This window comes from Coenobita brevimanus, chromosome 63, assembly GCF_032717465.1.
Source record: "Coenobita brevimanus isolate Jiangsu-jjx chromosome 63, ASM3271746v2, whole genome shotgun sequence".
Lineage (NCBI taxonomy): Eukaryota > Metazoa > Arthropoda > Malacostraca > Decapoda > Coenobitidae > Coenobita > Coenobita brevimanus.
The window spans coordinates 266364-287500 of NC_137016.1; the positions used below are offsets into that span (position 1 = coordinate 266364).

At 45.5% G+C, this 21137-nt stretch overlaps 1 protein-coding gene across 1 annotated transcript in view; it reads right to left on the minus strand.

Moving 5' to 3' along the window:
• Positions 1–7838: 7838 nt before the first annotated feature.
• The window catches only part of LOC145404262 (alpha-amylase-like), a 27900-nt gene continuing 14601 nt past the window's right edge, over positions 7839–21137 (minus strand). Inside the window, exons 2-14 of the mRNA XM_080275784.1 lie at positions 20081–20246; positions 18896–19047; positions 17554–17711; positions 15847–16025; positions 15255–15393; positions 14674–14858; positions 13449–13658; positions 12660–12798; positions 12156–12314; positions 11581–11715; positions 10048–10279; positions 9185–9308; positions 7839–7967 (exon numbers count right to left, since the gene is read on the minus strand). Of these exons, the coding sequence (XP_080131910.1) occupies positions 7839–7967; positions 9185–9308; positions 10048–10279; positions 11581–11715; positions 12156–12314; positions 12660–12798; positions 13449–13658; positions 14674–14858; positions 15255–15393; positions 15847–16025; positions 17554–17711; positions 18896–19047; positions 20081–20246 (2107 nt within the window). The remainder of the gene's footprint in view (positions 7968–9184; positions 9309–10047; positions 10280–11580; positions 11716–12155; positions 12315–12659; positions 12799–13448; positions 13659–14673; positions 14859–15254; positions 15394–15846; positions 16026–17553; positions 17712–18895; positions 19048–20080; positions 20247–21137) is intronic.

The window sequence follows — 21137 nt, forward strand, 5'->3', positions numbered from 1 at the left end:
CAGCTAGTAAAGTTGTCACACTGGCTTCAATTTAGCTCTTCTTTCGATGAAAGCATCCTTAAAACATCATTATTATTTGCTGGATAAAGAAATTTGATGTAATGCCAGACAGTTTTTCAGTTATTTTCCAAATTGTTGAAATCAGGCTGAGTTGCTTTCGCGCGTTTGGGCCGAAGCGAGGTTGTCGCCTGGGTCACTCCTGCCAAGGATGATACTCCTCCTGCTAGCGGGGGGGGGGGGGGGAATGTGGTCTCAGTGGTGACCCTGCTTGGCGCTGACCGGTGGCACGCATCGTCACGTTTATTTGTCCGTCGGTCCGTTATTCGTTCTTTCATTTTTAAAGGCTTCATTATGCCTGCATGCGTCATCGTTGGTAACCTATGGCGACTCTCCACGTTGCTCGATCTCTAGCAGCCTCAGTTCAGTCTTTTATCCCTGAGGTCACGCTCTATGACTCACTTCACTCTGCCTTTTTCGGTATTCCTCTTACAAGCCAACACTCAGCTTTGGCACCTCACCCTCCGCACCAGGTTGTCATACTCCATCCTTTCCACACGCCCAAACCATCTCAGTGTATCCCTTCTCATCACATTAATACAAATCCCATCCTCCTTGGCTGCTTTTCATTCGCAGTTCTTACCCCATCCCACCCCCGCGTGTCTTCAGGGACGCACTACACATCATCCTGTCCTTCAAGAACTCACTACATGTCCACCTAAATTAATCATTATCATCTCTGTGCGTTATAGCCTGGGAATATCCTCTTCCTTGACTGCCCAGGTCTCTGCCATACAGCATTACACTCCTTAATACGGAGGGAGAGCCGTCCCAATATCGGGAGATGCAACAGCTCCCTGAACTTCCTCCAACCACTCCTCACTCTAGCCACAGAGCTACCTCCAGCCCCACCTCCAGCACATAACATGTCCCCCAAATAACAAAATTCATCCACACACACTCAGGAGACTCACCAGTAAGATCAGTCCTTAATTCCTAACAGTCTCCAAATGCTTTCTCCACACACACACATGAAATCAGCATTATCTCGCAGTCTACCCCTAATACGACTACATCTCTCATGCACCTACTTATCACACACACTGCACAAGATGGAAGTACTTCCCACACTCTTATGGCAAATGCAGATCACACATGGCCACACTCTCACGTCTCTGACAGTATCCCCACGAGGCCTAAATATCAACTTTTTTGTTGCATCAACATTTACTTTCAAACCCTTGTGTCCCATTCTTTCTCCACTTCCAAAATTTTTGCCCCCATTACCCTCTCATTCTCAGCGATCAACACCAATTCATCAGCATACATTTCCCGTGGGTGTCCAGTACTGAAGTCACGTGAGAGGGCTTCAAGCACCATGAATAAGAAGCTTAAAGCTGACTTCTGATGCACGCCACCATTCACAGAAGACATCATTTAAACCTCAGTTCACATTCACCTGAGTGTGTGCATCCTGGCACATTACCGTAACCACAACCACTCCATCCAGCCACCCCTCGATCCCAAACTTTCTCATTGCCCACTTCACCATCTTCCTAGAAGTAATCCTCAACCCCCTAATCTATGATCACTTTGGTTGCTATTTTTAATCGTCATTCTTGACAAAACCACTGTCAGGATTCAGATTTAATTGAGGGTAGTAGGGCAGTGACTCATCCATTCCTCACACTGCCTCGTCTAACTCTGAATTAACTGTAATCGCCCGCCTTGTTCCTGTTTTCGCTTTTTTCCCTCTCGGTTTCGTCCACTTTCATCTTCATTTATATCTCTTCCACTGTATCTGTCTATCTATCTTTTGCCAGACGCCTTAATCCCGTAAGGGGTGGCCACAAACAAATCGCTTCCCTGTCGCCCTGTCCCCTGCCATTTCATTGCCCTACTTCTAGCTCACCGCCCCCCCCTCTCTCATATACCTCTCCACTCCATCCCTCTATCTCATTCTTGGCCTTCCCGTCCCTCTCCCCCTTTTCACCTCACTCATACACTCACCTCGTCAGTCTCTCACTCTCCATCTTCTCCGCATGGCCAAACCACCTCAATGTGTTTCTCCTGACGCTTCCTACCACATCCACATCCACACCACAGCGCTCCTTCACCTCCTCATTTGTCAGTCTGTCTCTCCATGTGACTCCACATGCTTCTCTCAAATAACTCATTTCCACTGCTGTTACCCTTGACTTCTGTCCCCCCAACAACGTCCAAGCTTCACTTTCATACGTTAGAGTTGGTATCACAATACTGTCATGTAGTAACTTTTTCACTTCCATGCTCACTTCCCTGTTTCTTATCACTGCTTTCAAGGAACCAGCAGCCTTTCTTCCCTGCTGTACCCTTTCAAGCACTTCACCCTCTAAACTTCCATCCTTACTCATCACACTACCTAAGTACTTAAACGCACTCACATTTTCCATTTCCTCCTCATCCAATCACTGTACATTCAGTGACTTCACTTCTCTCGAAGACCATCACTTTACTCTTCCCTACATTGACCTTTAGATTCCGTTTCTTACACACTCTCCCAGACTCATCCACCAAGCCTCGCATCTCCCCTTCGTCTTCACTGAACAACACAGTATCATCTGCAAACAACAGTACATGGAGTTTCCACACACTATCCTCTCTCACTAGGGTCGCTGCCCTACCTTGTATCTCTTTTATAGCCCCTTCCATATACAGACTGAACAACCATGGAGACATGACACATCCTTGTTTCAATCCAACCTTCAGATAGAAAATTTCACTCAGTTCACTATCCACACGCACTGCAGCCTTAGCACCTTCATACATACTCTTCACAGACTATCAGATCCACAATTTTTCTGACTGTAAGCTTCAAGATTTATAACACGTGAGATGATCGGCTGTGTATGGGTTTGGGCAGCATGTCAGAGAACGATGTCTGGTTACACATCAAAGGAAGCACATTACAGCCACTGGACAACTTGGTCATTTACAACCCATCTTCTACCTGTTTATCTATTGTCAGACATTACGGGTGGCCACAGACAAAGCACCTCCACGTCGCTCTGACCTCTAACATTTGCCTGCCCTCCCTCGAATTCACACCCACCTCTCTCATAGCCATTTATCTCTCCACTCCATCCCTCAGTCTCATCCTTCCTCTCCTCCTCCTTCTCTCCCCCTTCACCTCACTCGCATACACTTCTCTAGTCAGTCTTTCACTCTCCAGCCACCACACATGGCCAAATTATCTCAAAGAATTCTCATAACACTTTCAGTCGTGCATATCAACACCACAACGCTCCTTCCGCATCTCTCTCTCTCTCTCTCTCTCTCTCTCTCTCTCTCTCTCTCTCTCTCTCTCTCTCTCTCTCTCTTCCTGTTGAAAATCGCCCATCTACATATTGGGACATCTGGACCGACTTTCCCATGTCCTTGTAATTTTGACACGGCAAACACAGACTCTGCCTTTTGTCACATCCATTGTTTACCTTCCTCTCACCACAATGGCCGCTGATGACGTCACTGCAAAGCCCCGCAAGTCTAAATGTATTCCACCAACTTTCTTCTTCACTTTATACACTTTCATTCTTTCTCGTTTCGTTTGGCACATTCTACTTCATTATTTCTCGCAATTTTTATATATTTCTGCATGCCAATGGAGCTTGTCATTCAAACTAACCAGAAAATATCGCTACTCTGTGTAATATTTCCACGTTTTCTCTAAGCTTCTTATATCTCATTATATTACACTTCCGTTCTCGTTTCATTTTCTTCTCAGCGCAAGTTTCTGTTCGCTTGTCACCCACACTTGGCCCAGATTTGAGTTGTGTTGCAGCATATTCATGACTTTCTCTGGCATAGACATTACTACGGCTCTAGTACATCTTTTCCATTGCACATCTTCGTGACTAGCATCATATTCTAGTGTTAGAGTGTGGTTAAAGCTGAGTGTTCAAGGTGGAGATGGTAATTTAGTCGAAGTTAAAGCGAAAAGTCCATAGCTGACATCTTCCTTGTAAACTGGAGGTGTTTTTGTGAGAGAGACAATATTAGCATTTTCCCGATTTCTTTCTGTTAAAAAAAAAGCTTGAATAAATTACTGTATCTGAGTTATTGATCGTAAATTAGTTCTTAATCCAGATAAAGAAATAAATGAGGTAATGATCGTAAGTTTTAAAAATCCAAATAAGTAAATAAATCTAAGTTAATGATGAATAGATTTTTTTTTTCAATCTAGCCACAGGGACGCCCACCCATACACTCCTCACTCACTCTTGCCAAGCTCCAGACTGGCTGAATAACCTTGTTCCCTGTCTTTGTCCCCATTCTCGTGATATTTCCTTGCCTCCATAATCGAGATCTTTTCCTCCGTTCCTCCCACTTCTTTCCTTGCCTCCATTCGAGATCTTTCCCTCCGCTTCTTCCACTTCTCTCCCTGCCTCCATTCGAGATCTTTTCCTCCGTTCCTCCCACTTCTGTCCTTGCCTCCATTTTCGAGATTTTCTCCCTCTTTCACTCTGTTCTAATTCATTCTAGATTCTCAGTTAGGGAATAAAATGTAATCGTAGTGTATTATTATTATTATTATTATTATTATTATTATTATTATCATTATCATTATTATTATCATTATTATTATTATTATTATTATTATTATAGTTCTTGTTGTTTCTCCCTTTATGTTATGACGAAGGATTTTTTTTATCAATGTCTCTGGAATGTATTTTTGTGTAGTGTGTGCCTGCCTTTTCCAACGGGACTCTCTCTCTCTCTCTCTCTCTCTCTCTCTCTCTCTCTCTCTCTCTAACACTGACCTCAGCCAGTGACGTCAGCAGGGTGAAGACAGTACAAAGAGACAGGGTGAGGCAGGGTGGGGTGAGGAAGGTAGGGGTGAGACAGGGTGGGATGAGGCAGGGTGGGGTGAGGCAGGATGTGGGTTAGGCAGGGTGAGGTGAGGCAGGGTGGGATGAGGCAGGATGTGGGGTGAGGCAGGATGTGGGTTAGGCAGGGTGAGGTGAGGCAGGGTGGGATGAGGCAGGGTGAGATGAGGCAGGATGGGGTGAGGCAGGGTGGGGTGAGGCAGGATGGGGTGAGGCAGGGTGGGGTGAGGCAGGATGGGGTGAGGCAGGGTGGGGTGAGGCAGGGTGGGATGGCAGAAGGAAGCGTGGAAAGAGAGAGAGAGGTAATGCAATAATGGAGATACAAGGTGAGGGAGAGAGAGAGAGAGAGAGAGAGAGAGAGAGACAGACAGAGAGAGAGAGAGAGAGAGAACTGGAACACCACCGGACACATACAGGCCAACAGACCGCCGCGTTACCACTCAGCCACCTTGGGTCTGGCTGTCCTTGGCAATGAAATGATATACTGCAGAGTGTTGCCAGCGTGTACGTAAGCTGGGATACACACACACACACACACACACACACACACACACACACACACACACACACACACACACACACACAGGCTGCAGACCATACCAAACTTTCTATCCAAGAACGTATTTCCTCTCTCTCTCTCTCTCTCTCTCTCTGACGCACACAGGAGTTTACACTATTATACGGAATGCGTTTGTCTTGTCAAGGTTGGGTGGTGACGTACACACACACACACACACACACACACACACACACACACACACACACACACACACACACACACACACACACACACACACACACACACAGACTTTGCATTAGTCTGACAGTAATAATAGTAGTAGTAGCTGACGCAGTAGTAGTAGTAGTAGTAGTAATAATAATCGCTAATTACAGTAGTACTAATAATAATAATAATAATAGTAATAATAATAACAACAACAACAGTATCAACGCAACAGCAACAACAAAAACACAAATCAGAAAAAGAGAGAGAGAGAGAGAGAGAGAGAGAGAGAGAGAGGCTTGTAACTGTCTACCTGTCAAGATAACGATAAAGTTAAGGTGTACTGCTGTGTGTGTGTGTGTGTGTGTGTGTGTGTGTGTGTGTGTGTGTGTGTGTGTGAGGCTTAGTCACCCCTCGATTAACCCTTTCATTTGGACAAACTTCATTTTTTTGCTTAATTTTTCGAGTTGAAGGATTTCTGTTACGTATGACTCACTGCTGCATCATGTGTGTTATTCAAAGTAAGGGCCGTATTCTAGTCGGCACAGAAGGCCTCCTAACACCTCTTCATGTGCGATTTACTTTGCGTTCTAGCCTTCGTCTCGTAGGAGGACTGTGGCGTATGGCGAGCACTGTAATGGGGATAATATACAGTCACAGGTCAGATACGTCGTGTTCTGTACTTGGTAATAGGAATGAAGAATTGCATAACTAGATAAAACGCTGGTATCCCTTTATATATATTAAGCTGTGGGTGAGGACGCGCCATTCACTCACTCTACGTAAAGCGATGTCAAATGGTTTCCCGTAAACCAGAAAACCGTTTACGACGCTGGGTGGTAACCATATAACGATGACTGGTGGGTTACTGGATCAAGGCATTCCAACCGGACAGTCTGTGTGGGTTACATCTGAGAGAAGGTTGGGGTTGATTGCTCACATCATCACAAGCCAGGCAGGGACTGGGTAGCCCATGCTGCTGTGCTCATGAGGGGGCAAGATAGGACTGGATTCTGTGTGTGTGTGTATATACATAGATAGATAGATAGATAAATATATATGTATAATCTATCGTACCCTAGGTGGAGACATAGTATGTAACTTTTAGTGTTAGGAATCAAAGGCAGTGAAAATGCTATGAGGATGTTGAGGAAAAACTGAAAGAAATAAAAGCATTGATATGAAAGAGTGACCTGTTATACATTATTAATAATTTAATATCAGACTCAGGTCCGAGGAGTATAGAACAGTAGTACAAGAAGGAAAAGAAACACACCTTTATTGGACACAGGTGTTTATTGCTGGATTCTGACGGCAGTACAATTGTGTCCACCCAGCCTCACTAATGCTGTATCTGGACAAAGCTACTTAAGATGGTGATTAAGTAACTGCTCAAAAAGACAGGTAGGCTTTTAAAACGTGCACAACAAACCCAAGGCCTTCCACCTCCCCACATACAGTTCAGTCATAGCGGTGCGTTAATTTTACTCGATTTACACAAGGAGACGCTACCTAAGATGGCGTTTAAGTGACTCCTCTGAAAGATATATAAACTGTAACTCCACAACTTGCTCAAAATACCTCCATCGCCCTGTTAAACCCCGACACAATCCTTCATATACAATTTCTTCAAGAGGGTGCGTTGATTTGACGATGGGAACCTAATTTTTATCTAGAAGAAGTCTAAGATAGTCTAGAAAAAAGCCTAAGATGGTCTACATAGCTCTCAGAAATACGTACAAACTCAAATTGCTTCCACAAATAATTTAAGATGTATGGTAAATGCCGGGATGTCAAATTCAGCATTGTTTCGCCACTGGGGACTCTCCTAACGTGACTAGAGAGAGAGAGAGAGAGAGAGAGAGGTCACCCTGAATTAAAGACTTGTATTTTAAGTGACACTGGAGGCTTCGTAACACATTTTTCTTACCTATTTCTTCTTTTTCTTTATCACACCTAAACATTTTCTACTGTGTCACTTATATATATTTTCAGCACTGATAAATTTTTCCTCAGTAATGTATAAGACGATTAAAAAATGTAATATTCAAAATAAGTCTCACAGAAAATTTGCTACGAAGTTTCCTATGCTACCCTGGACTCAAAATTCTCGTGTATATTATTGACGCAAAGTATTTAAACGACACAGACTTCATACAAGATTGTTAATGTGCAATATGGAAGATAAAATCGTTTAAGAAAAGGTGGTACGAAGCTTCCTATGCCACCTAGAGGGGAGAGGGGTAAAGGAATTAGGGAAAAGCGTTGATCTGGCAGGACGAGCCGGAGAATTCAAAAACATTGATGTACCCGCAGCGGCCCAGGTGGTTGCTGCTGGCGTAGGGCTTGTCTCCTCCTGCCGTACCAGAGCAGGAAGAAGCCTGGGGAGCAAATATACATAAATAAATAAATAAATAAATAAATACATAAATAAATAAATGGTCCACATGTAGCGATAATAAAGCATAAAAGACGTTACTGGAGGGAGGTAAGTAGGTTAGGACTTGCGTGACAGAGGAAGGAAAGTAAGCATAGGTTAGGAAAGGAAGGTAAGCACTGTATGTAAGGGAAGGGAAGGAGGTATTAGTAATATTTTATAATCGTATCTCCGCTAATGCAATCTTTATCTCCTGATCCACGCAGATTACAATAAAATATGTGAGTCTGCTCGATCACCCCCCGTACGGACACTCATATACTGGATAAACAGACTCGCCAGCAAGATGTTAGTGTAGCGTTTGAATTCTCCCGCCATACCAGTGCAAGACGACATCTTTGGGGAAGAGGTAAGAAAATTAACCTGTCATTTCTTTTAAGTTTGAATTTTTAGTCCGTTTGTTGCAAGAGTAAAGTATGGAGGATTTTACTGCATATACTGTTGCTTAAACCCGCCCTACCGCTATATGTCAACTCTGGAACTGTCTCCCTCTGTCTGTATTTCCTGCTAGCTATGATCTCCAGTCTTTCAAACTGTGTGTGTCCAGGCATCTCAAAATGATCGGATCTTGAATTTGGCTCTCTCTTGTATTTTGTTTATCTCTTTGAAGGAACAGTTATTGCGGGCTCGTGGCCTTTGGTTCCTTCTTCTTAGCAAAAAAAAAAAAAATAAAAGATATAGAAACGAGCCGTGTTAAAAGGCTATACGGATTTTACGCTAACTTGGCCCAGATTTTCTTCCTTTTTGCAGCTTATTTCACAAAAGTTAGTGCAGAAGAAGGCAGTGTTATGGTTCTACATCCTTCCCATAGCACTTCTTCATGACTAGCACCATTCCCGGATGTTAATTTAGTGCCGCAATTCAGAATTCAAGATGGACGGACTGCTGTTTTAGGCCAAGTTAGGGTAAAAAGGGTATAGCAGGGTTCCCGTCGTTGCCCAGGGATATACAGTTTAACCCATGGATCTATTCGTACCATGGACCTTACCCACCACTATCGGCTCCCACCCATCCACCCTTCTCACCCATCCTCCCACCCCGCTTCCAACTCTTCCCATCCACCCACTCGCCTACTCACCGTGCCCGCCCACCCACCCACTTTAAATAGTAACTGATAACTAACCAACAAACTAGCAGATAAGGCGGGAAAATTAAACAAACCTGCGTGACATCACTCTCCCATCCCGAGCCATCGTTGGTGAGGAAGCCTTTCAGTTCAAACCACCCGCCTTCAGAGTCGTCACAGTCCATCACCAAGTCCACCATCCAGAAGTGCTCGCCGAACCTGCACGAGTGGAGGGAAATACAGAGCCGACAGAAAAAAGAAAAGAGAAAAGAAAGACAGAAAGAAAGAGGCGGAAAGTATGAAAGAATGAAGAAAGACGGAACGAATAAAACAGAAAAACAGAGACGAAAAGACAAAAACAGAAAACAGGAACAGAAAGAAAAACAGAAAGGAAGGATGGAAGAAAAAATGAAAGAAAGTAAGAATGAATGAAAGAAAGAAAAAAAGAAAGAAGGCAAGCAAGAAAAAAAAAAGTACCATTTCCGCGTGAAACAGTTTGGCGCCAAAAAAAAAAAGTGGATGCTTCAAAATTCCCGCTCATCCTACGCAGCAAATGTAAACAAACTTCGGATTTAATTTTACAAGCAATCATTTGAAACATAGCGAGTGTTGCTACTTTCTTTCTCACATTCAGATAAAAATAGAGGAATATTCTTGGGACATCACGAGTTGTATTGACCATTTAGGATATTATCATTCCTTTTTTTTGATCGACTGTACAGGATGATTTAAAAGTCCGTTCGCCTCTCCTGCCTGGGTTTCATGGCTGGATTAAATTGACTGACGTGGTGGACTGAGAGGCCACGGTAGACCTTTGGGCTACCTCGTCCTAGTAGATGAAGGCTGCAGACTACTAAGTTCCTGGTAGCCTGCATATTTGAGGTCTAGGCCATACTGTAGGCTACCCCTTAGACTACAGTACGTGTTCCTGGTGGTTACAAGGCTACGGACTGCTCACGTGTTAAGTTCCTGGTAGCCTGCATTGCCTGGAACATTGGTAGTCCAGGCCATGGGTGTTCCAGAGGCTGCCTGACCCTCGTAGCTGCCCTGGCCCGCCTGTGCGCCGTACCAGTCCAGTTTGGTGTCGCCCGCCCGCCACGCCTCGTACTTGTCGTAGTGGCTGTCCGTGCCCAGGCTGCTGGTGGTGATGTCGATGGCGCAGACGTCACTCTCGGCGTCACTGGAGCAGCCTGGAAGAGAAAAAATATATAAATTGATGATGTAAGGCGGTGCAGAAAAGGAGTTGCTGAAAGGAGAGAAGGTAGATTGAAAATGGGTGTTTGTTTATGATATCAGTGATTCAAATGTCTGTCTCGGCGTCACTGGAGCAGCCTGGAAGAGAAAAAAATATATATAAATTGATGATGTAAGGAGATACAGAGGAGGAGTTGCTGGAAAAAAAAAGAAGAAAGATTGAAAAGAGGTGTTTGTGATGTCGATGGCGCAAATGTCACTCTCGGCGCTACTGGAGCAGCCTGGAAGAGAACAAATATATAAACTGGTGATATAAGGCGATGCAGAAAAGGAGTTGCTGAAAGGAGAGAAGGTAGATTGAAAATGGGTGTTTGTTTGTGACGTCGATGGCGCAAATGTCACTCTCGGCGCTACTGGAGCAGCCTGGAAGAGAAAAAAATATATAAACTGACGGTGTAAAGAGATATTAAAAAAAAAAAATTGAAAAAAAGGAGAGACGAGCTGAAAAAAGGGTGGCTGTTCGCAGTGTAATGACAGAATAATATAATTGCCGAAAGAAGAAGAAGAAGAGAGTAACTGAAAACAAAACGGAAAGGGATTGCCGAAGGAAGAAGAGGGTAATTGAAAGCAAAGTGTGTGTGATGAGGACCTTGGCAGAGATGGAAGAGATAGGTGTTACCGAAGAGGCTGGAATTAACAACTCAAAATAGAGGTTATGTAAGAACGTAACTGATCAGGAAATCTACCCGATAAACATTTCCCCAGACTACAACCGTCAGATTTGCAAGCCAGGTCCCTAATTTAGCTCTAGGAAAGGGCTGGGGTGCATGAGATCCCAGCTAAAGGTTTAAGGGCAGCTCGAAATAAGAAAGATGTTCAAAAAGGTGTTGAAAGAAAAATGGACTAAATTCTAAGCGCAAGGCAATTCTTAGTGGTATCCAAAACGCATTATCTTCTGCCTTCCTAATCTCTTTTCCTCTTGCCTCTCTCCCCACTTCCCTTCTTTTACCCTTCTCCTCCCTCTCCCTCTCCCTCTTTTCTCTCCCCTTCTCTCCTGCCTTCCTCCTCCTCTTGTGTCTTTCCCCATACCTTATGCTCCCTTCCCTCCACTCTCATTTCCTCCTGTCTTCATTTCCTCTTCATCCTTCCCCTCTTTAATTCTCTGCTACGATCAGGTTACTTAGTCAGCCAATTGGTCCCTCCTTCTCCTGTCCTTTCCTGCTCTCTCCTTCCCTCCCTCCTCCCTTCTCCTCCCCCACCTCACTTTTTCTCTCCCCCTCCTCCCTCCGTGCCTCACCTGGTCTCTGTGCCTCGTCTATGCCCCCCCTGACGAAGAGGTCCTGTCCCACGCTGGTCTCCTTGTGTATGAAGATCACGGTCCGTGCCTGACCCTCCACTGGGGGTAGGGTGGGGCCCTTGGTGGTGGTGTGGTCTGGGGAGAAAAACACGTATGGAAAAGATTTAGGAGAACGAATGGTAAATATGCTATGCTCTCTCTCTCTCTCTCTCTCTCTCTGTATCTACAGTATCTATTAATCTCTTACTCTAATGATGTGGTCTGCTGATGGAAGACACACACACACACACACACACACACACACATATATATATATATATATATATATATATATTATATATATATATATATATATATATATATATATGCTTGGCATAAAACTGCCACCTCTCTATTTTAGAGTGCTGAGTTGTAGTAACATTAGAATATGCTTCTAATTCCGTACTAGTTCAAGGAATATTATGCCGAGCCGTATCATTGCCTTATTCTGCCACTAAGCTGGTGTAATAAGCTGCTAAAGGACGAATATCTGAACCAAGTTAAGGTGAAGGAACTATATTGCCAGATGGCCTTACCCGGATCCACAGTCGGTGCGGTGCCGTCACAGCCGACACAGATGGCAAAGATGGGTTCGTCACTGTTGTTGATGACGATGCGGGCAGTACCGTCACCGCTGACAGTGACGGAGGTGGCACAGTGACTGATCAGCTCACAGTAGGTCCCAGCAGGCAGCCCTGAGGCACGGAAGAAAGAGTTTAAATACAGAGAACCACGTAACACGAAACAGAAACATAAGAGGAGTATTTGGTGTTACGTAAAGAAAAACACACACACACACACACACACACACACACACACACACACACACACACACACACACACACACACACACACACACACACACACACACACACACACACACACACACACACACAGAACCATAAACCAAATCAATAAAAGTGGAGTGACATGAGACAGACAGACAGACAGACAGAGAAATGACACAGTAAGCAATCATTTCCCAGTACCTTACCCGCAATCAATCAATCACTCAACCACTCACTCACTCAATCAATCACCTGTCTGCAGCGTTAGGTCGAAGGAGCCCCACTTAGACATGGCAAAGTAGCCCTTATCGCCCCGGGAGAAGGCCACGTTGTCCCCTTCCTGGTACCAGTTGGCGATTTGCGTTCCAGCCACGGCGTTACGGAACTTGACCTGAAGGAGAGGGAGGCTGAGGATGAGAAGGAAGAGGAGAAGGAGGTGGAGGACGAGGAGGAGGAGGAGGAAATAAACAGGGAAACTCGAAGGGAAAATCCACGTCTTCACTTCCCATTTTCTCCTTTTTCCATAATTACCTCGCATTGCTCATCTCCATCTCATTCCACCCCCCTCATTATCTTCCTCTATCTCTTTTACTTCTCTCATTATCTCTATCTATCTATCTGTCTGTCTATCTGTCTCCCACAGCTTCATTCCCTCTCCCTCTCTCAACATCTCTCTCTCTTTCTCTCTCTCTCTCTGCATAATAGCATTCTCTCTGTCCCTCTCACCATTTGCGTGACTGTCCTCCAAGCCGTCATTCTCTAACTCAATTCCCCCTCTCATTATCGTCCCCTATCTCTTTCCCTCCCTTCATTATCTCCCTGTCTCCCTATCTCCACTCTCTCCCTATCTCCACTCGCTCCCTCTCTCCACTCTCTCCGTCTCACCATCTGCGTTATAGCGTTCTACCAATCCTCACAGACCCAACCCACGCCACTGAAAATATCTCCGTCTTTCCTGCCAATCATCTCCTATCTCTCTTTCTCTCTCCTTTATCTCTCTATCTCCACTCTCCCCCTATCTCCACTCTCTCTCCGTCTCACCATCTGCGTTATGGCGTTCCACCGGTGCTCACAGACCCAGCCACCGCCACAGGATCCGTCGGCGTTGATGATAACATTGTCCGTAGCGCCTCCATTCCAGCTCCCTGGCGGTCCCTGATCTGAGTTGTCGAAATAGTAACTGCTCATGATGCGCAGAAACCCGTAGTCGTGAGCCAGGGCGAAGCTGACTCCCATCGTGTACTCCTTGGGCTGAGAGAAAGGAGAAAGGAGAGTTAGAATCCTGGGTGAAGAGATAGGAAGAAGCGTTAGGACTGACAAATGAGGATATAAAGGAGCGTTGTGGTGTGGATGTGGATTTACGTGGAGAGACAGACTGACAAATGAGGAAGTGAAGGAGTGTTGTGGTGTGGATGTGGATGTGATAGGAGGCGTTAGGAGAAACACACCGAGGTGGTTTGGCCATGTGGAGAGGATGGAGAGTGAGAGACTGACGAGGAGAGTGTATGTGAGTGAGGTGGAGGGAGGGAGAGCGAGGGGGAGGCCAAGGATGAGATGGAGGGATAGAGTGGAGAGGTATATGAGAGAGGGGGGTGTGAGTTGGGAGCAGGGCGGTGAAATGGCGGGGTACAGGGCGACATGGAGGCGATTTGTTTGTGGCCACCCCTTACGGGATTAAGGCGTAAGAAGAAGAAGAAGCGTTTGAATCCTTGAACACGTAAATAAAGAAGAGTTACATTCCCTAAACAAGAAAAAGGAGAGTTAAAATCCTCGGAAAGAGAGAGGAAGAAGAGTTAGGAGTGTTAGTACGAGAGGAGAAAGAAGATTTAGGACCCTTGGACAAAGAAGAAGAAGAGGAAGACTTAGAATCCCTGTATAAGTAAAACAAGAAGTTAGAATCCTTTAAGTAAAACAAGAAGTGTTAGGAAAGTTAAATTATTTGGTTTGAGTAGATGACAAAACAGTTCCTTTGTCACTCTTACTCCACTACCACACTAAGCCACACCACACCACACCACCACACCTCCCCACCACTCATGTTACCACCTTACACTCCCACACCACACCACCACACCTCCCCACCTCACACCCCCACCCCACGCCACACCACCCTCCCTATCACTCTTATTACTACACTACTTACACAATCACCCCACCTCCCCACTTACACAACCACCCCACACGACCACACCACACCACCACTCTCATTACTCCACCACACTAGACCACCACACCACTCCCATTACTCCACACCACACCACCACACCTGCTGATGCGTGAGGACATCCCCCGCGCCTCCGTGCCCCCTCTGGTTGTCGTGGTTGTCTACAAACACGAGGGCCTTCTCGGAGGGCGCCATGCCCCACCCAGCGTCGTAAATATTGCCCAGTTGATCGAAAGAGTTTATGCCCCAGGCGATCTTTTTGCAGAAGCGGAACTCGGTGGTGCGGCCTGGAAATAGATAGATAGATAGATAGATAGATAGATTGATAGATCGAGAGAGTAGATGGGTAGATAGATAGATAGATAGATAGATGGATGTTGCCGTGTTAATCGAAAGAGTTGATGTTCCAAGCGATTTTTTTTTCGCAGAAGCGGAACTCGGTGGTGCGCCCTGGAAATAGATAGATAGATAGATAGATAGCGTTGATGGGTAGATAGATAGATAGATAGAAAGACAAATAGATGTTGCCTATAGCTGGTCGATGGAGTTGATGCTTAAAGAGATGTTTTTGCAGAAAAGGAATTCGGTTGTCTAGCCTGGAATTGTATATATATATATCTGTCAGTCCTATCTACCCATCTACTCTCTCTCTCATCTATCTATCTATCTATCTATCGACTCACCCACGTTAAAATACTGGTCGACCGTGATTGGCTCCCCCCCCTGGTCGATCACTTCATGGTAGAAGAAGGGTCTGGCGCCGCTGGGGAAGCCTTGGTCTGTGTTGAGGTCTTTGGTCAAGCCCTGGATAGCCTCGAGGTCCTGTGGGGATAGATAGATAGATAGATAGAGAGAGAGAGAGAGAGAGAGATAGATGGATGGTTGGATGGACAGATGGATAGAGAGATTGATAAATTGATAGACGGATAGATAGATAGATGGATGGATTGATAGATAGACAAATAGATAGATAGATGGACAGACAGACAGAATGAAAGCAATATTGAAGAGAGAGAGACAGACAGACAGAGACAGAAAGAAAGCCATATCGAAAATAATAATAATAATAATAATAATAATAATAATAATAATACCTTTCAGCCGTGTCAACTTACTTCCGGCCACATGTGCTTAGATGTGTCGACCCGGAAGAAAAGAAGCTTGAGAGATAGATATATAGATAGATAGAGAGAGAGAGAGAGAGAGAGAGAGAGAGAGAGAGAGAGAGAGAGAGAGAGAGAGAGCTGCCGTATACATCAAGCTCCGTCGACTTACTTCCGGCCACATGTGCTTAGATGCGTCGACTCGGAAGCCCATGACCCCAATGTCGATGAGGTCATTGTAGTAGCCGGCGATGGCCTGACGTACGTAGTCCTTGGCGCCGTACAGGTCCGTAAGTCCGACCAGGTAGCAGTTCCGTACCTCGTTGACGTCACCGTAATTATTGATCTCACCTGTGGCGGGGAGGCGGAAGGTGTGGTGGGTTGGGGAGGTGAGGGAGGAGGACTTTGGAATGGGTTGGGGAAGGGAGGGGAGCGAAGGAGAGGAGAGGGGAAGGAAGGTTTGGATTGGGTTAGGTAGGGTAAGGAGAAGGGGGGGATTGAGTAGGGTTGGGGAGGGGAGGGGAGGGAAGGGTTGGGTAGGGAAGGGGATGGGAGGGGAAAGAAGGGTTGGATTGGGTTGGGTAGGGTAATGAAGGGTAGGATAGGGTACATTAGGGTAGTGTAGTGTAGTGTAGTGTAGTGTAGTATAGTGTAGTAAAGTGTAGTGTAGTGTAGTGTAGTGTAGTGAAGTGAAGTGTAGTGTAGTGTAGTGTAGTGACGTGTAGTGAAGTGTAGTGTAGTGTAGTGTAGTGTAGTGAAGTGTAGTGTAGTGTAGTGTAGTGTAGTGTAGTGTAGTGTAGTGAAGTGTAGTGTAGTGTAGTGTAGTGTAGTGAAGTGTAGTGTAGTGAAGTGTAGTGTAGTGTAGTGTAGTGTAGTGTAGTGAAGTGTAGTATAGTGTAGTATAGTGTAGTGTAGTGAAGTGTAGTATAGTGTAGTGTAGTGTAGTGTAGTGTAGTGTAGTGTAGTGAAGGGTAGTGTAGTGTAGTGTAGTGTAGTGTAGTATAGTGTAGTGTAGTGAAGTGTAGTGTAGTGTAGTGTAGTGTAGTGTAGTGTAGTGTAGTGTAGTGAAGTGTAGTGTAGTGTAGTGAAGTGTAGTGTAGTGTAGTGTAGTGAAGTGTAGTGAAGGGTAGTAATTATCTTAGCATCATACATCCGTTCACTTCGTCTTTCTTAAACTTTTGAAGTGGGATGTTGGAGAGAGACTTCCTTAGACGGGCAGATTAGCTAGATTTAAGTGTTACATGATGATGATGATGGTGATGATGATGATGGTGGTGGTGGTGGTGGTGTTGGTGTTGGTGATGGTGTTGGTGTGGGTGGTGGTGGTGCTGGTGTTGGTGGTGGTGTTGGTGTGGGTGGTGGTGGTGGTGATGATGATGGTGGTGGTGGTGGTGGTGGTGGTGGTGTTGGTGGTGGTGGTGGTGGTGGTGGTGATGGTGGTGTTGGTGGTGGTGGTGGTGGTGGTGTGGGTGGTGGTGGTGGTGATGATGATGATGATGATGATGATGATGATGATGATGGTGGTGGTGGTGGTGATGGTGGTGCTGGTGGTAGTTATGATGATGATAATGACTGGAATAGAGACAGGAAGAGAGAGAGAGAGGAGGAGGAGGAGGGGAGACTGGTGGAGAAAGAGAGAAACTGGAGGGGAAAGACTGGAGGAGAGAGAGAGAGAAAGAGAGAGAGAGGATGACCGAGAGAAGAGAGAAAGTGGAGAAGAATGAACAGAGAGAGAGAAACAGAAAGAGAAATATTTGAGACGAGAGAGAGAAAGAGAGACAGACAGACAGACAGACAGAGACAGAGACACAGAAAAAAAAAATGACAGACGAAGAAAACGGGTGCCGGAGACGCTGCCGAAGGGGGGGGCGGGGCTCACCATTTTCCGAGGGGCACAGCTCTCGTGGGGTAAAGTCCAGGCTGGAGTAGGGCACCCCGGGGAAGTCCAGGTTGTCCGAGTTGAAGCTTGACCCCCCTGACCCCTGACCTGACCTCCCCAGCCCCGCCATATGGTTCACAACGGCGTCTGCGATGATCCTGAGGGAGGGGAGGAGGAAGGATGAGCTGGGAAGGGGTGTTGGAGTTACGACTGTGAGGGGAAGATGATGATGATGATGATGATGATGATGAAGGAAGAAGAGAAGGGGGAGGAGGAAGGGGAGGAGAAGTAGGAGAAGTCGGTTGTTAGTAATAATAATAATAATAATAATGATAATAATGATGATGATGATGAAGGAGAAAGAAAAGGAGGAGGAGGAGGAGGAAGAAGAAGAAGAAGAAGGAGGAGGAGGAGGAGGAGGAGGAGGAAGAAGAAGAAGAAGAAGAAGGAGGAGGAGGAAGAAGAAGAAGAAGAAGAAGAAGAGGAGGAGGAAGAGGAACTAGCGACTGAAAAGCCAGGTAATGGAGTGTAATCAGGGGTAACTGTGATAATTTTCCCTAAAGTGAAATAATTAACAGACATCAGCAGAGATTTAAGGTGGTTTGGCCATGTGGAGAGGATGGAGAGTGAGAGACTGACGAGGAGAGTGTATGTGAGTGAGGTGGAAAGGGGGGAGAGGGAGGGGGGCCAAGGATGAGATGGAGGGATGGAGTGGAAAGGTATATGAGGGAGGGATGTGTGAGCTGGGAGCAGGGCAGTGAAATGGCAGGGGACAGAGCGACATGGAGGTGATTTGTTTGTGGCCACCCCTTACGGGATTAAGGCGTCTGGCAATAGATAGATAGATAGCATTAGCAGAGTTATTCCGAGCACAAGAGAGCTGATTTCAAACATAATGACTGGATATGTGGTGGGGGGTTTAGTACGAGACAGGTTTGAGTGCCGTGTGTCATTTCGCGGTTATAGAGGATTACAGGGAAGTGCAAAGGATTACAGAGGATTACAAAGAAGTACAAGGCATTATAAAGGATTAAAAAGGAGTACTGAGGATTACAAAGAATTACAAAGAAGTACAGAGGATTACAAAGGAGTACCTATTTTAACATTCTTCCCCCCTGAACCCGACAGCATTACAAGCTAATCCAATCTAATCCCAGTCAAACCCGACCAAATTACACTTAACCCAGTCTAACCTAGGATAATCTAACCCAAGCCGACCTAAGCCAGTTCACCCACCTGACCCCGAAGCCAATACACCTGTGCGCCATGTCCAGTCTAACCTGCAATTAATCCAAACGAACAGAGCTCAAATCTAGTGCAGCTTTCCTTAAAGTTCACCCACCTGACCCCGACGGCATTACACCTGTGCACCATGTCAATCAGCTCTTCCCTGGTACCTGATCGACTCTCCAGGATGTAGGACACGGGCTGGTACCGCTGCCACCAGGGGTACCCGTCCTCCCCGATGACGCAGTGTTCCATCGGCGGGGAAATCTATCGTGGAAAGTAACGATTTTAAAGCTACAATCGTGGACAAAAATATAGATGCACTGTTTACTTGGATAATCACGAAAAACTTCCATAATATTCTGGAAATCTGGCTGGAAACGCTGCCTCCCCGATGACGCAGTGTTTCATCAGGGGGGAAATCTATCGTGGAAAGTAAAGATTTAAAGGTACAATCATGGACAAAAATATCAATCCATTTTATTCACTTTTTAGTTGGATAATTACGAAAACCTTCCATAATATTCTGGAAATCTGGCTGGAAACGTTGCCTCCCTGATGACGCAGTGTTTCATCAGCGGGGAAATCTATCGTGGAAAGTAAAGATTTAAAGGTACAATCATGGACAAAAATATCAGTCCATTTTGTCCACTTTTTAGTTGGATAATTACGAAAAACTTCCATAATATTCTGGAAATCTGGCTGGAACCGCTGCCACCAGGGATACCCGTCCTCCCCAATGACGCAGTGTTCCATGGGTGGGGAAATCTATCATGGAAGCCTAGGATTTTCAAGGTACGGTCCTGGACAAAAGTATTGATCCACTTTTCACTTGGATAATTACGAAAGACTTCCATATTATTCTGGAAATCTGGGTGGACTTTGCGTCACTGGATTTTGAATGTCCACTCACTGGAAGGTTAATATTTCAAATGTACAGTCGCGGAAAATAATATCAATCCACCTCTTAGTTGGATAATTGTGAAAATCTACATAATATTCTGGAAATCTTGTTGGGTTTCGAAGCTCTTATCGCTGGATTTTGAGAGTCATTCTCTCTCTCTCTCTCTCTCTCTCTCTCTCTCTCTCTCTCTCTTTTAATCGAGGGGAAGATGCACTTGACAGGTTGGCGTCGACTGGCTGGATGCAACACGTCCGAATAGCATCGTTGTATTTCAAATAATTATCGGTAATGTGAATCGAAACCAACTCAAATGCAACGTATGATAAGGAGGAATTGCAGCAGAGCCTCCGTAAATGATAAAAATATTGCTCTAACTCCTGCAATTATCTCACTAACCTGGACCCCACAGAAGCCAACTGGACCAAGGAACCTTTCACACTCGTCTGCGATGTCGGTCCATTTCCACTCGAAGAGGTGAACGATAGTCTGGCGGCCGTCGCAGTAGGGCGTGTCGTAAGCTGCTGCCCATCCCACCGCTGACACCGCTAATACTACCAACACCCTGCAATGGTGAAGGTCAGAGTTGGTCAGTAATGGAGTAGGTCACAGGGGTCATGGTTGGTCTCAGCAAGCCACAGTGAATGATGGTCTGGCAGCCTTCGTGGTAGGGCCTCTTGCAAGCCGCCACCAATCCCTCCCCTAATACTGCTAACTCTTTAACACCCTATAATGTAGTTTTTTTTTATGGGAGGCAAGGAAGAAGGAACCAAATCTAGAATGCCTGCAGAATTGTTTCATCCAACAAAAAGAGAGCCAAATTCAAGATCCCTTCGTTTTGAGTTGTCTGGACCCACTACGTTCAAAAGACTGGAGGTCATAGGCAGAGGGAAATACAGACTCTGGGAGACAGATCCAGAGCTGACGTGTTAAATACATGGATGACTGAGAATATACATGAACTAGAGTTGTCCCGAGCATGAGTGAGCTAAGTAACCTAGGAAAGAGTGTTAAGGAAAGTGCAGGATTTTGTTCCAACACCATAGTATTATATTTTACAGAGCGTGAGGTGTAAGATCTTGGCTGAGAGTGTTAATACTGCCCCAATATTGACCTAGTTTTCCCCAGTGACCCACGGAGGGATATTGAGGTGCAGAGAATGAATCGCAAAGGAAATGATGTTGCGAATTTTCCAAGGCCTCGGAGATACGATGCAGTGTCCGTGTCCGCCAGCTTTGTGTGTGTGTGTGTGTGTGTGTGTGTGTGTGTGTGTGTGTGTGCTTTCACTGTTTTTGAGCGCTTGTGTGTGTGTTTTCCTGCTTTTGTGTGTTTGTGTGTGTGTGTGTGTGTGTGTGTGTGTGTGTGTGTGTGTGTGTGTGTGTCTGTGTCTGTGTCTGTGTATGTGTGTGTGTATATGTGTGTGTGTGTGTGTGTTGTATGTGTAAGTGTATTTGTC